The sequence below is a fragment of the Callorhinus ursinus genome, unplaced genomic scaffold (genome assembly GCF_003265705.2).
Source record: "Callorhinus ursinus isolate GAN/ISIS: 27379988/994484 unplaced genomic scaffold, GSC_fseal_2.0 scaffold117, whole genome shotgun sequence".
Classification (NCBI taxonomy): domain Eukaryota; kingdom Metazoa; phylum Chordata; class Mammalia; order Carnivora; family Otariidae; genus Callorhinus; species Callorhinus ursinus.
This window is the reverse complement of record NW_027397179.1, coordinates 434,651-450,512: the sequence shown is the minus strand read 5'-3', so window position 1 is coordinate 450,512 and position 15,862 is coordinate 434,651. Positions and strand designations below refer to the sequence as shown.

General features: G+C 41.4%; 1 protein-coding gene and 1 long non-coding RNA gene across 2 annotated transcripts in view; one reads left to right on the top strand and one right to left on the bottom strand.

Annotated features, from left to right (window-relative positions):
* The window catches only part of SPECC1L (sperm antigen with calponin homology and coiled-coil domains 1 like), a 105,990-nt gene that overhangs the window by 63,633 nt on the left and 26,495 nt on the right, over positions 1-15,862 (top strand). The window contains exons 11-13 of the mRNA XM_025857318.2: positions 4,613-4,696; positions 7,221-7,377; positions 10,773-10,875. Of these exons, the coding sequence (XP_025713103.1) occupies positions 4,613-4,696; positions 7,221-7,377; positions 10,773-10,875 (344 nt within the window). The remainder of the gene's footprint in view (positions 1-4,612; positions 4,697-7,220; positions 7,378-10,772; positions 10,876-15,862) is intronic.
* LOC141371883 (uncharacterized) overlaps positions 1-15,862 on the bottom strand; it is a 32,911-nt gene that overhangs the window by 9,506 nt on the left and 7,543 nt on the right. Inside the window, exon 2 of the long non-coding RNA XR_012377174.1 lies at positions 4,542-4,666. This is a non-coding gene — a long non-coding RNA (uncharacterized lncRNA). The remainder of the gene's footprint in view (positions 1-4,541; positions 4,667-15,862) is intronic.

Genomic DNA, 15,862 nt, shown 5'->3' with positions numbered 1-15,862 from the left:
CTTAGTGCACACCAGGCTTCCAACTGCTCTGCTGATCCTTGTGTTTAGAGGGCTGGTGTTTGGGAGGAGTTTCCTCGGTGTCTGCTCCGCATTCAGCTCTCGGCTGCCTTTACATACTGCGTCTCAGGGAGTGCCGGTCTCAGACTCTTGTGACTCTTTCAGCTGAGATTGCTCATTTGTTCATTTGTTGAGAACATATATATATTTTATAATGTTGAGCATATCTGTAATAGCTGCTTTAAATTTTACTAATTCCAACATGGGTTATCTTTGGGTAGGTTTCCATTTCTTTTGAGTATGGGTCACTTTTTTCTCTCTCTTTGTATGTCTAGTAATTTTGAATTATATTCTGGCTGGTGTGAATCACACGTTGTAGAGATTATTTTCTGTTTTGTTCCTCTGCAGAAACTTGTTTTTTGATAGCATAGCAGTTACCTTGGCTCATCTCAAACTCCATCTAACCTCTTTTCCTTCAGTTGAAATCCCTGTTCAGTTATTTTGTCCTTAATTTCAACTCCTTGGAATGTCCTTAATTTCAACTCCTTGGAATCTGAGTGCTTGTGGTTTTCAGAGGTCAGTGAGAGATTTGGGCAGAGTCCATATATAGAATTTGTGATTCGTTCTGGTATTTCCCCCTTTTCAGCAGCTTTGGTTGTCCTGAGATCTGCCCTCTGCTTCTTCAGGGCAGCAAGGCTGTGTGTTCTACCAGCTGTCCTGTGCGGCCTCACCTGGGGCCTGCGCTCGTGCCTGTAGCCATAACCTGCGGAACTCGCCGCACGCTCTTTCAGTCTTCCACTCGTTTACTCCTTTCATTTTCTGCCTGCTTTTGGATTCTCTTCAGAAGAGTGCCTTTAAGTCGTTGATTTTCTTTCTTTCTTCTTTTTTTTTTTTTTTCCAGATTTTATACTCGTTTTTGGCAGGAGCATCAGTCCGTTTGGAACTACTCTCTGAACAGAAGTTGGCTATTTAGGCTCCTATTTTAAAACCCACTATTCTGCCTGTAAATTTGTTTTGGGAAACAATAAAGGGACAACTGCCTGTACCTGTTTATTTCTGTGATTTCTAAAATAAGAGAGAATTAAGTAGCAAACCTAGTATGCTCCTGTTATCGTTGCCTGTCTGTTGGACGTGAACAGAACATCTCTGTGTAGGTTTATCCCTTCCCCTGAGCCCTGGATCTCACCCCCTCCCCTTAGCTGTCACAGATGCTGTTAGCCTCAGATCTTCAGTTTTACCCTGTCTGCTGGCTCTCTTCCATTGTCATTTAAAAATGCTCACATCTTGGCTCAGTCGGTTAAGTGCCTTCATTGGCTCTGCATTGCCAGCAGGGTACAGTCCAAACTCCTTAATTTGGCCTGCATCACCTGCATGCTTCCCCTTGCCTGTTCTGGCCCCCCCAGCCTGCCTTTGCCCTCTTAGCTGCTCTTTTCCCCATCCTCTGAACGTCGCTGCCCTGGAGTTGTTCTGATGTGTGCTGAGCACTCAGCTGGGAATACTATCTCCCCTCCAACCTCTCCTTTGCCTGTGTAAAAGCTATTAATTACCCTTCTCATCTGAACTGAGATGTCATTTCCTAAGGAGGCTTTTCCGGACCTCCCCTCAAGAGCAGGTCACATCCCCTCTTGTGTTCCCAGAGCCCCATGTACTTGTTCTTTCCTAGCATCTCTCACTTGTAATGATTTTCTTTTTTTAATATCTGGCTTCTGCTCTAGATTCTGAGTTCTGTAAGGGTAAGTTTCTTGCCTCCTTTGTTCCTTTCTCTAACCTTCTCACCAAGCCCAGTGCCTAGCAAATAGTGGACACCCAAATGATTTTTGTTTATTGAATGGATTAAAGACAAGAAAAGCTCCATATGGCAGTAGAATAGACTCTGTTACTGTAAAATATAATCTCTCCTGCTTGCCACATATGACTGTAAAACACTAATCTGATTTGCTGAAGAGTGATAAACTGACAGTTTAACATGCAGACTGAACCCAGCGGCTGACAGCAGTAGTAAATGGACATGTGTTCACAATGGGACAAGAGCCTCTGAGCGAGTGTGAGTCTCACGATGAAAACACTTCATGGAATGGCAGCAGACTGTGTTGTGCCCTTTGAAGTTGACCACAAAGAATTTTGAAAAAACCTTATCGAGGCCTTCAGTACAATTTTGTACACTTTCAAAAAGTAGGTGTTGGTCTGTGGTAGGGGACCACCTGCCGAATGGAGACAGCTCCTTAGACATGCAGTAAGGAAAGCCTTAACCAGGGTTGAGCAAAGGAATCAGTAAATTTCGTGAACTTTGTTGCAGTTGTGTGCCGATAGTGTGCGGTGTGAAAGAGAAAGAAAGAAGGTAATTTAGAAACACTTTCCCTGTAGGGAATGACGAGGGCTTCTTGCCTTAGCCAACACGCTCCTTATTTGGATTCATTTGTCTGTACGAGCTTTGTTTTCACTTCCTTCATTTGCTATGTTCTTTGGGAGATTAAGATTTTAGGGAAATGACTAGTTGCATAATTGTAAAATGGAAATTTTGATTAAGTTAAAAATGTTGATTTCTGTTTCCTACTATTTCCGTGTTCTACTAACTTTGTTTTGTCTGTCAGACTTTGTGCATAATATGCTCTTCCTGTGAGGGTGAGCCACCTGCTGACAGGGTTCAGAATTCTGATTGATGCTTGCTTGTGGGCTCTTCGCACACAGGTGATGTTTGTTCAGGTTTGGAGAGATGTAGTGACTAGGCTATGTAAGTCCTATCTTCATTAAGAAAGTAAGTACATCCTTCCCAAAGTTGTGTGTAGTTACAGCATTTGGTAACCAAATGGTCTTCATACACTTAGAAAATAGATTCTGGAATAATAGGTGCGCTATCTTTGAAAGATGTCATGCCATACGTTTGACATCATGGTATTCTGAGAGGAACTATTTTTTAAATTGTCAGTTCTTAAAAAGAAGTGGTGAATGATCTGTTAAAATATGTTTGCTGTGGGGCCATTCTTGGATAGTGAGGCTAGTAGTCTTCAGTAAGTTTAAGAGGTGGTGTTTTCCCTCATGCTGATCACGCATCTTTAGCACGTGGCAACCTGGCAGAACACATCTAGTCTGTCCGTCCTGGTGCTTGTCGTCCTGGCCTCATGACAGCTTTGTCAGGCTTGTAGCCTGAGGGAAGAAGCGTGCTGGTCTATTTGGGGCTGCCATTCTGGGGGTGGGAGGGGGGGCACGGGCAGGTCCTGAGGAAGTGATGTTGAGGCTAGATGAGAAGGATGATGAAGGTAGCCAGGCTACAGTGGGAATGGAGGAGGAGAACAGGAGGCGGGGGAGCGGCTTGTGCCAATGTTTGAGGAACTCCAGAAACTTCCAAGGCAGCTCAAGTCTAGAGAGCAAGGGAGGGGTGGCATAGGGCGCGGCTGCAAGCTGGGCAGTAGAGGCAGTACCTGTGTGCTTCCTTCCCAAACTCTCAGAAAGGTCTGGTGCTTCCTTGTTGCTCTCAGACTGAAGTCCCCATACCAGGTAATGAAGGCTCTTGTCGGTCAGCCTCATCTTCCCTTCAAGGCCCCTTTTCCTGCCTCCCTCTCTGATTTCCGTATGCCCTGTGTTGAGGCCACACTGGAATTTTATTGTTTTGTAACTCAAATGTCCTTATACCTTTGTTCTCGTTGTTTCTGGCCAAGATACTGTCCCCACTTCTCTACTAGTAAAGCCCAGCTTAACGTCATTATGTTGTTGAAGACCTCCCTGCTGCCTGAAATCAAAGTGAATGGCTTCTCACTCTGCAGTTTGATAATACTTTGTCATTCTTATTCTAATTGTCCAGTCCTCTTTGTTTTTTTATTTTATTATGTTATGTTAATCACCATACATTACCTCATTAGTTTTTGATGATTCATTGCGTATAACACCCACTGCTCCATTCTGTACGTGCCCTCCTTAATACCCATCACCAGGCTAACCATCCCCCCACCCCCCTCCCCTCTAGAACCCCCAGTTTGTTTCTCAGAGTTCATAGTCTCTCATGGTTCGTCTCCCCCTCCGATTTCCCCCACTTCATTTTTCCCTTACACAATTTACAGCGCTCACCATAGCACATACCCTCCCCAATGTCTATCACCCAGCCACCCCATCCCTCCCATGCCCCACCACTCCCAGCAACCCTCAGTTAGTTCCCTGAGATTAAGAATTCCTCATATCAGTGAGGTCCTATGATACATGTCTTTCTCTGATTGACTTATTTCGCTTTGTCTCTGGTGTGTATGTATGGCTTCCCCACTATCGGTAGGAACATAAGGGCAAGGCTTTGATTTAGTTTGTACTTTTAGACCGACATAGAGGGTCTTTGAAGTTTGGTTGAATTATGTCAGAGAGGTAAGTAGCAGTCGGTGATTTAGAAGCATTCATCTGTGTCAAATCTCATCCCTAGAAATCAAACATTGAATGAAATGTTTTCCCACGGTCCTTGTGTATGGAAGCTTTTTTGTACGTGGGCTCCATGGGGAATTGTTAGAGTGTCCCAGATTGAGAAAGAAGGATGAGCTTGCGGTGGGGAGAGGAGGAGAGCTTACCTTCCTGCTACCTTTGTGACTTCAAGTTCAGTGTCTGATGTCTTTATTTTGACCCTTCCCATTTTGTGCAGAGCATCTATTAAGAACATCTTCAACCAGCCGACCCGCTTCTCTGCCGAGAGTACCTGCCATGGAAAGTGCCAAGACCATCTCAGGTGATGACTTTTTATCTAGAATTTCCTTTAGAAAGACTCTTCCAGAAGTTTTAGTAATGGTACTGAATGCTTTATTTAACTTTTCTTGCCTCTTTAGCTCTTGAGTTGATTCTTTTTCTTTTTCTTTTTAAAGATTTATTTTTATTTCAGAGAGAGAATGCGTGGAGGGGGCAGAGAGAGAAACTCAAGCCGACTACCCACTGAGCCAGGAGCCTGGAGTGGGGCTTCATCTCACGACCATGAGATCATGACTTGAGCTGAAATCAAGAGTCGGATGCTTAACCGACTGAGCCACCCAGGGGCCCCTTGAGTTGATTATTTTTCACTCTGAATTTCCCCTGTTGTATCTTCCAGATTCTATAGAAATTACATTTCATGGCTGTGATTTTAAAATAAAACAGGGACACCTGGGTGGCTCAGTCGGTTAAGCGTCTGCCTTAGGCTCAGGTCATGATCCCAGAGTCCTGGGATCGAGCCCCATGTTGGGCTCCCTGCTCAGTGGGGAGACTGCTTTTCCCTCTCCCTTTGCAGCTCCCCCTGCTTGTGTCCTCTCTCTCTCTCTCTCTCTTCAATAAATAAAATCTTTAAAATAAAATAAAACAAAAAACCCTCAAAACTAGATCATTTATTTAACAAGTATTTAGGAAGGGCCTAGAGTGGGTTAGATGTTGTGCCAAAAATATAGCTTGATATTAAAGTCAGTGTAGTTGTGAAAGATTAGGATATCCATCCCAAGGTGTGTCGTGACTGTTATTTTGGAGCACACCAAAAATTCTCCAGAAGCCAGATTTTTCCAGTATGCTAAAGCCATCCTACAATGTGAATTTGACAGGCTCCCCTTGTCTCCTAGGGTTAACTCCATTTTATCAACTGCTCACATTATTTTCCCTTTGTGGCCTTTATTTACCCTTTATAACTCAACTAGAAATTGGACCAGGAAAGGAGAAATTCCTATAACTCTACCTCATACAGTTAACCTTCCACTTGTACGGGGATTTAAGTTAGTACAGTTTTTAGACATCATAGCCGGGTCTTTATATTAGTGGGAAGTCCAGCCAAAATTACCATCCCAAAGCCCAGGTTCCAAAGCCTTTTCTTCTCACAGAGTCCTTCTGATTCTTTCTCAGTTTCCTCTATTTTATATAAAATGATGAAAGGTGTTCTCAGCCAGTTTTCTAGCACACCACTTAAACTGCTGATTTAAGGCATACGAAGATCTGACATTGAAAGAAAAATCAAGAATAATTATAAAATTATGTCAGAAATATGTATAAATACATCATTCTAATAAGATCACGTAATAGGAGAAAGGATCCCTCTCCTCTGGATCTTTACAGACATCACTTTACTAATGCCGAGTTATGTTCTGCTTGTGTCTATCCTAAAATCATCAAGAACATTTTAGTCAATAAGAGGGGGGGCCAGTTAGTCATCAGGGAAGAATTACTGATGTACTGCATTGATTACAGCCAGCTCGGGGCGCCTGCACATCCAGCATCTTCTGATGTGAGAGAGCGTGTGTCTGAGGTCAGGAGCTTTGGCTCACATTTCCTTTCCCTCTGCATTTAGCCCAGGGCCACGAGCACCTGTGCCTAGTCAGCGCCTCCTTGCTAGAAAGTGGCTTTTGTTGTGGCTCTGTTACCAACGGCTGAAGCACGGGCTACTTCCACTTAGCAGTTCTCAGAACTTTCTGTAGTTCTGATAAGGTGTGATGTTTTACTCTGCTAGCCTTTCAAAATAGAACTTTCCTGAACTTGTTTCTCAGTAGTTGACTTGACACCTTTTGGTTTTCTGTTTGTCTCACTGGTTCATGTTTTTATTTATTTATTTAGTTTTAAAGCTTTTATTTATTTATTCATGAGAGACAGAAGGGGGGAGAGAGAGAGAAAGAGAAGCGGAGGGAGAAGCAGGCTCCCAAGGAGCAGGGAGCCCGATGTGGGACTCGATCCCAGGACCCTGGGATCATGACCTGAGCCGAAGTTAGATGCTTAACCATCTGAGCCACCCAGGTGCCCTGGTTCATGTTGTTAGAAACATGGCCTGATCCAGAATTAAGTGTGGCCCTGTAATGAGGTATCTTTCCTTTCTTTCCTTTTAATGGTATCTTGGCTAAGTTTAGAAGGGTTATGTTTATTTTAGTTGAGAGTGAATAGTTGCCAAGTATTGCTTTAATTAGCCTTTGGTTTTCATTGTATTTGTGATTAAACGAACATTTCTGGAATACTCAACTATATGCTGGGTAGCTTCTGTGAGTGTTAATGGGGATGGATAAGACACGCTCCTACCTTCAGGGAATGTGGGGTTCAGTGCATATCTCAGCTGCTGTACCTTCTTTACAGTTTTCTTAGTGAAAGAAATAAACCCTTTCAAGTTACCAGTATGATAAAATGTTAGTTTTTCCTCATATATGGTAATTTCTGCTCTTTTTGGAACCTTTTGAAGAAAATAACTCAAAAGTGTTTTATAAAAGTAAATGTTTTTCTAGATTTCTATAAAATGCATAATGACTATTTCTCACAACCAGTGTCTCGACGAAGTAGTGAGGAGATGAAACGAGACATCTCTGCACCTGAGGGAGCGTCGCCGGCCTCCCTTATGGCTATGGGAACCACGTCTCCCCAGCTTTCCCTGTCCTCCTCTCCTACGGCTTCTGTTACCCCCACCACCCGAAGTCGGATAAGGTAGAGAACAATTAATACTGATACATTTCATGCATACTTCTCGGGCCTTTGGAGATTGGTGATCAGGTTGTAAAATAATGGGAGTCGAGCACTGATTTTTTTTCTTTGTGTCTTATTAAATGTTTTCTCATCTCTTCTATGCCCAGAATTGGGTAAGATGGTATAATAAAAAGAAAGACAATGTAAAAGAGATGGTTCTTCTCCTCAAAAGTAAGCGTTGTAGAATCAGAATATTGGGCTTGTGTGGAGGGTTAGGGAAGGCTTCCGAGAGGAGCAGTGTCTGGGTGGGGAGGGCGGGCTGGTATCTTTGGCAAGGTCAGTGACAGTGAGCCAACGTATAGAAGGGTGAGTAACTGAGGGTTGGGATGCTGTGGGTAGGTGGTACTGCGCATGCACAGAGGATGGGTACAGAAGGCCAGAGGAAGGTGTGGACCTACCACATCCAGGGGCCGTGAAGGAAAGATTGACAGTAGGGTGTGGCTAGACATGGAACCTCTTTATAGTCCAATTGAGTCACTTGGATGTGGTAGTAGCTATAAAGTGGGGTAAGTAAATCAATGTGAGAAGGTGATTCAGGGATTCTTCTGTTGTGGACAAAAGTCGGGGAACACAACTAAAATGACATTATGATGTTTCTGGGACAAAGATACCAAGCCTGGATCAGGATGATAGCAGTGGAAATGGTGAAGGGAGGTTGGGACTCTGGAGGCTTTTCAAAGGGAAAGGTGATTGATTCTGGCAATAGATTTCTAGAAAAGGAATGAAAGAAGGAGAGCTACCAAAGGGGACTCTAATTGTTGTATATTGGAAGCTGAGAACATGATGCCACACTGATCACTGATAAACAATACCTGAAAATGGAATAGTATATTTTATTCATATTTCTCCTATGTAAGAAGCCACTTGGGACTAAGAAGTAGTTATCATTTAGAGGAAAAACAACAGATGTCAGAAATGAAGCATACATTGTTATAGGGATATTGAGGTTATTCAGAAGAGATGAAGGAGGGATAGGAGTGGGTTTCAGAACTTTAGCTTTATATTGACATATGACGTATGAGGATAAAATGGAATAGTTGGCCTGTCAAACTCAAATTATATACTTGTGTTTAAAGCCCTGCCTCTAGGGGCCCAACCCCTTAGAATAGTGGTCCCGTAAACAGTGCACCATCAGAGCAAGTAGGGGTGCGGTGATGAGGGTAGCTCTTGGCTTTGCCCAAGCCGATGCAGGGAGAGCACTGTCCATGCTTGTCTCCGTCTTGGGTGGTAGGCTGCCTGCAGTGTGCCTGTGGGAAGGGCACCCACTCTTCCTGGCTTCCCTACTTAGAAGCTGTGATTTTCAACAAGGCATCTCCTGGAAAGTGTCTTCATCTTTCTTCTTTTTTTTTTTTAATTAAGATTTTATTTATTTATTTGACAGAGAGATGGCAAGAGAGGGAACACAAGCAGGGGGAGTAGGAGAGGGAGAAGCAGGCTTCCCGCTGAGCAGGGAGCCCAGTGCGGGGCTCGATCAAAGGACCCTGGGATCATGACCTGAGCCAAAGGCAGGCGCTTAACGACTGAGCCACCCAGGGCCCCCGAAAGTGTCTTCATCTTACAATGAAGAAGTTATGAGAGATGACCCCGCAGCTCTGGAAGGATCTTTTTTTTTTTTTTTTTTTTTGCAGCTTCCCATTGTAGTCCATAGAATTACTCTTCTTTGATGCTTTTTAAGCTGTTTCTGTAAACAAACAGACCTGGTGTGAGCCAGAATAAACCTTTCACATTGATTATAGTAGTTGTAGTTTGAGCATGATGGAGATTTATTTATTTATTTATTTTGTGTTCATTCACATATCTTAACTTTATCTTCATTCTCTTTTCCTGTGCTCGGTGGTATTATAACAAACTTCTTTGAACTTTTTAAACCAAAGCAGGAGTCTGGTGGGCTGGCATGCAAGCATAAAAGTGTATTTCTTCAAGGCAGCAGTTTTAACTGCTGCTCGGAAATTTTTGTATTTTACTTCTGGTTCTAAGATAAATGAGACCGGTGCTGCTTCAGTGCACCTTTCAATTGTAAAAGCTTCAGTTCTAAATGAACTCTTTTTATTTCCTAACTTATTTTGGAGGGTGACTACAGACAGAGTCAATGCGCTGAACAATACTAAGCCGCTTGTAACATAATAACCTTTGGGACACTCATTGGACTAAATTTTCTGGGGTGTGGGGTAGAATCTCTGCTTTATTTATAAAGTAATCACTAAAAACTAGACCAGGCTTTCAAGGGTATGCCACTTGTGAAGGAACGGGTTATTTTAGAAGTACTCTCACTCCGGGTAGTCCTAAAGTAGTTACTAAAAGGAAGGATTTGGTCCAGGATATGTAGGGTTGTATGCCTCCCTTGCGTCAACACCAGAGTGATCCCAAAATCTTGATTGTCTCATCTGGAGCAGGATATTTGTTCTTCCTCCAAGGAAATTGACAGTGCCCAAAAGTACCCTACGTATATTTTTAAGAAATGAGTTATAAGTAGCCATTGTTGGATTTTCTTTTTCTTTCTTTTCTTTTCTTTCTACATATATCTATCTTATAGTAAACTCTGAAGTTCCTCGAGTGGGCAGGGACTCTGTGTTGTTCACTACCCATTGCCCAGCACTTGCACACTGCCTGGCAAAGTGGTGTATAAGGAGGTATTGAATGAGTGAGTGAATTTACAGAAAAATCCCATTTTTCTATGCAAGATAAAATTCTAATTACCTATAGTTAATATAGAGTGTATAACATAGCAGTAAGCACATTTGAGGTGTTTTATGGATATTTGTTGCCATCTGTTGTCTTATCTGCTTCCCTCAGTTGTAAGCACCTTGAAGGTAGGAACTATGCCTTATAATCCTTCACCTTGCATAATCTTGCCCTTTGTATTTACAGTAAGTGATTTGTTTTTAAAAAAGAGGAAATGATTGAGAACGTAAAAGGTTGGATACAAAAGTGAGTAAAATAAAACTGAAGCATAAAGATTATGGAAGGGTAAAATATTGGGTGAAAGGCAGCCGTGACAGCTGTCAGGTGCTGCCAGTGTCAGGTTATTCTTCCCCCTTCCAAGCGTTCTGGAGTGCAATCCATTAATTGTGAATGCACGTTGTGCTGAATCTTTGCCAGTTTCCGTGTGGATAATAGAGTCCCTCCCTTCAGACAGCAGAAACCCCTGACAGTGATGGGTCTGTGAGGGCCCTGTAAAAATTATTAAGTAAAATCAAATGAGTGAAGACACATCTTACCATTAGATGTCTTAGTGTGTGCAATTATCCTATTCAAAAAATGCAAGCCAACACTGTTCTCTTCTTTGTGGGATTTCTGGTTTATAATGCAGCTCAGATAAAAAATATTTTAACTTTGGGTTCCTTGTTTTCACTTAGGGAAGAAAGGAAGGACCCTCTGTCAGCATTGGCAAGAGAATATGGAGGTTCAAAGAGGAATGCCTTGCTGAAGTGGTGTCAGAAGAAAACAGAAGGCTACCAGGTATTTAATCATATGGTTCCTTTGTCCCACATGAGCACTGGCCACACCAGGTGCTAGAGTGTCATAGTTTGCTACATATCTCATATTAAGATGGGGAATCCTATGCTGAATTTTAAGAATGCATTCAACACAAAGTCTATCCCAAACTTGGCTGAGTGTCACTTGGATAGCATCCGTTTTTTACCTTTCCAGAGTAGCTAATCTTTCCAGTACTTTAATTCAGCTATTCTGTAACCCTTTCTTAATTGAGTCCTGTTAACTGCCTTCATTGAGATCTCACCTGAACTAAGAGTAAAAATATATTTATTTAACTTCATTTTTATTTATTTATTTTTAAAGATTTTATTTATTTATTTGACAGAGACAGCGAGAGAGGAAACACAAGCGGGGGGAGTGGGAGAGGGAGAAGCAGGCTCCCCGCTGAGCAGGGAGTCCGATGCAGGGCTCGATCCCAGGACCCTGGGATCATGACCTGAGCCGAAGGCAGACGCTTAACTACTGAGCCACCCAGGCGCCCCATATCTATTTTACTTTAAATTAATATTTTCATTAATGGTTAAAATGATAAATTGTATGTTCTATGTATTTTATGTATATTTTACTGCAATAAAAAATTACTTAGCAAAAATAAAATGATCGGGATATAAGTAGATAGAAAATCAACAAGGACATATAAGACTTGAACTTGATACTAGATACTATATATGTGTGTATATGTATATATGTGTGTGTGTGTACATACATATATACATAACACACATATATATACATATAACCAGACCTACCCAACCACAGCAGAATCAAAGATTCTTCTCAGGTGCACATAGAACATTACAGGATAGGGTATATATTGGGTCATAAAATGTCTCAATAAATTTGAACAAAGATTGAGATTAGTATCTTTTCTGACCACAGTGAAATGAAATTAGAAGTGTATAACAGAAGGAAAATTCACAACTAAGTGGAAATTAAACACAAATTCCGAATAACCAGTGGGCCAAAGAATAAATCAGAAGGGAAATTAGAAAATAAGGAGAGTGAAAGTGAAACACAACATACTGAAATTTAGAGGAGGCGTTGGGAGCATCTCTCTGAGAGAAGTTTATAGCCATAAACACCTGCCTTTAAAAAGAAAAATCTCAAATCAGTAACCTGACCTTTCACTTTAAGAAAGTAGAAAAAGAAGAGTAAACTAAACCAAAGCAATCAGAAGGAAAGAAATAAAGATTAGAGCAGACAAAACAGTAGAACAGATTAATGAAAACAAAAGCTGGTCTTGGAAAAGATCAACAAATTGACAAACCTTTAGCTAGATGGACAAAGGAAAAAAGAGAGCAGACTAAAACTCAGGAATAAAAGACGGGACATTCCTAGTGACCTCACAGAAATAAGGAATACTTATTTACTTAGTTAATAATAATAATAATAGGAATACTTAAAAGGGAATACTGTGACCAGCTGTACGCTGACACATTGGATAACCTAGATGTAAAAGGACAAATTCTTAGAAATACACTATCAAAAATGACTTAAGGGGGCACCTGGGTGGCTCAGTCGTTTGGGTGTCTGACTCTTGGTTTCGGCTCAGGTCATGATCTGAGAGTCCTGGGATCAGGCCCCATGTCAGGCTGCACACTTAGTGCAGAGTCCACTTGTCCTTCTCCTTCTCCCTCTGCTCCTCTCCCACCCCCAAATAAATAAATAAAATCTCAAAAAAAAAATGACTAAAGAAGAAAGAAAATTGCAGGGTGCAAGGTCAGTATACTAAAATCACTTGTATTTCTTTCTTTCTTTTTTTTTTTTTTTTAAAGAGGAAGAGAGTGATTTTGGTGGGGGCGGAGGGGCCAGAGAGAGAATCCTAAGCAGGCTCTGTGCCCAGCATGGAGTCCAGTGCAGGGCTTGATCTCATAACCCTGAGATCATGACCTAAGCTAAAATCAAGAGTTGGACACATTTAACCAACTTGAGCCACCCAGGTGCCCCATCACTTGCATTTCTATATTCTAGTAATGAAAACTGAAAATGAAGTTAAAACAATACTTCCATTTATAGTAGCATCAAAAAGAATAAAGTACTTACAAATAAATTTAACCAAGGGGAGGACAAGGCTTGTACACCAAAAGCTAGAAAACATTGCTGAAAGAAATTAAAGAAAATCTAAATAAGTGGAAAGATGTCCCATGTTCATGGATTGGAAGTTTTGATGCATGCTACAACATGAATGAACTTTGAAAATACTATGCTAAGTGAAAGAAGCCAGACAGGAAGCTCCAGCATAAAAGATTTAAATACTCCAGATCTGAAAGCAGGCATAAAACAGATACTCTCAGCTTTGATGAATGGCCAGAGAATCAATGCTGATGGCTACAAGTTTGATCTAAGACTGAAATCTCAAACGTGAGTCAATATTGCACAACCACTTGATTTTTTTCATTATGGTTTTTTAAATTGAAATATTCACATAAGTTACAATTTACTCACCTAAGATACACATTTTAGTGGTTTTTGGTATAGTCACGGGGTTTTGTAAAACTGACCACAGTCAGTTTTAGAATATTTTCATCAATCCAAAGAAATGCTGTAACCATTAGCAGTCAGTCCTCACTTGCTCTGTAGGCAAGCACTAATCTGCTTTCTATCACCATATATTTACCTATCCTGGACATTTCATTTAAATGGCCTCACATACTATGGCGGTCTTTGTGATTGGCCTCTTTCATTTAGTATCATGTTTTCAGGGTTCATCCATGTTGTGGCTTGTGTTGTCAGTACTTTATTCCCTTTTTATGGCCAAATAATATTCCATTTTTTTTGGCTATACCGCATGTTTTCCATTCGTCTGTTGATGGACATTTCGGTTGTTTTGGCTGTTACATTTATGCTGCAGTGAACACTGTGTGTAAGTTTTTGCACGGACATAAGTAATTTTCCTCATGCTTCTGTCTGTCTTCTGCTCTGCTGCCAAACTGGTTTGAAATTGTGATCCGGAAGCTACTTCCTCTTTAAAGGCCATGCAGTTATAGTCCAAGATCGTCAGTCTGGAGATCAGTGATCCCCTATGATCCCCTTGTGTAGCCTCATTGACTCTTCATTCTTGTGAACTGCCCAGTCTCACCTTGGTCCCGAATGCCTCCGCATCCTCTCCCTCCACCCCTTCCGTCTGGGGAGTGTCTGCCCCTCCAGCTTAGAAAACAGCCTCTATGCAAAATAGTTTTTGTCCCTGCTTCACTCCTGCAGGGGGGTTCATCCTTCACATGTTCCACTCCCTCCTCACAGAAACTAGGGAGCCTAGTTCTTCCTTGACTTCAGGACAGTATTTGCTGTATTTCAGGGCATATTCTTTGGGGGTCTTTGCATCTGTAGTTCATTTTCCCTGTTCCCAAACTCTGCAGGCTGGATCACAAGGGTACTAAAGTTGTCACTTTGCATGTCTGTCTTCCTTTCTAGACTTGTGAGCTCGTTTTTGCCCCTAGCATCTGGCATAAGGCTCAGCACATGACAGAGCTGACTGACTGTCTGAATCTATATATTGAATGTAATGGAATACATTAGAGGTTCATTTTTATAACTGGGGTTCTCAGCCCTGTGTGTAAAAAACTGGGAAAATTGTGGGGGAAAATGCAGATTCCTGAGGACCACACCCAAAGATTTGTGATTCTAGAGGTATAAACTGAGACCCTGGGGTCTGCATTTGTGCAAGTACTGCAGGTGATACATTGATCACACAGAATCACACACAGAGTAGTAATTAAGGTTGTGGACTTGAGTATCAGCTCTGCCCCTACTGTGACCCAAAGCCAATTACTTAGCTTCTTTGAGCCTCATTTTTCACTTTTCTCTTTCGTAAAATGGAGGAGTAACTGAGGCAGCCATGCACATTCTCTAGCATGACTTATATGTTTAATAGATTTTTAAATTATTATTTTTTTTTATGGCATTGGGTGCTGTCTGGTGACATAAACTACATTTTCTTAGACTGCTATGTCAGTTGAGTAATTTTAGGTAATTATAAATTACTTCCCCTTAGTTATAGAACTTTGCCATGTATCAAGTTGATTAAAAAGTTAAATAATCAAGTTGATAGGGATGATTCAAGCATAAAATCAGTGATTTATTAACAATTGTCTCTCGGTTCCTTCCCACCTAAATTCTCTGGCTCTGTGATTTTAAGGGACATTGTATTGGTTAAAAAAAAAAAATACAATTCTGGGGGAAGCAAGGAGGAGAAGAGAGGCTAATCCGCAGATGCTTTGAGGAAAGCCACAGGGGGGGCCTTGAGGTCCTGTGGAGTTTCCCAATCTCCACGTGCTGCTTAGGCATTTGCAGTGTGGGGAAATGGTCACGCCCTGTTGGCATCTGTCCGTTCTTATACCCACGAGGAAACCCTTGAGGTTTAGGTGAACGTGGGATTTGTCATGCAGCTGGTTCCAGATGGTTCCCCCATTAAGACTTTTAGAAATGGGCATACCAAAGATTTCCTCTTATCTTTCTGCTGTGTTGAGTAGACATTACACAGACACCCCACCCATCTTGCTGCTTTTGTAAAGAAACATTTATTTAGAGGTACTCCAACTGTTTAAAAAAAAAATACAAATTAATTCAAAAACTTAAAAACTTCAATTAATAATTTTAAGTTTTTTCCATTTAGTGGGTACTTACAGTGCGGGAGGAAATACGCAAAACGGAATAGTTAACATACAAAAAGAAAAACCTTTCTGGACGCTAGACAGTCTTATGCTATGAACCCAATTTCCCCTTTCTTTACTTCCTATGGACGCTTCTGTAAGGATACATATGTATGGCTTTTTTGTTTGTCTTGCTTTTGTTTCCTGCAAGACAGATCTCTATTCTTGCTGTTTAAAAGTAGATAGGATACTGGGTCTTTTATTTCAAAGTCTGTGAGTTAAAATTGGACAGTCCGAAATGCATAATCTTTTAGTAAATGGAAAGATATATCTGATAGAGCTCTTAATTTGTCAAGAGCCAT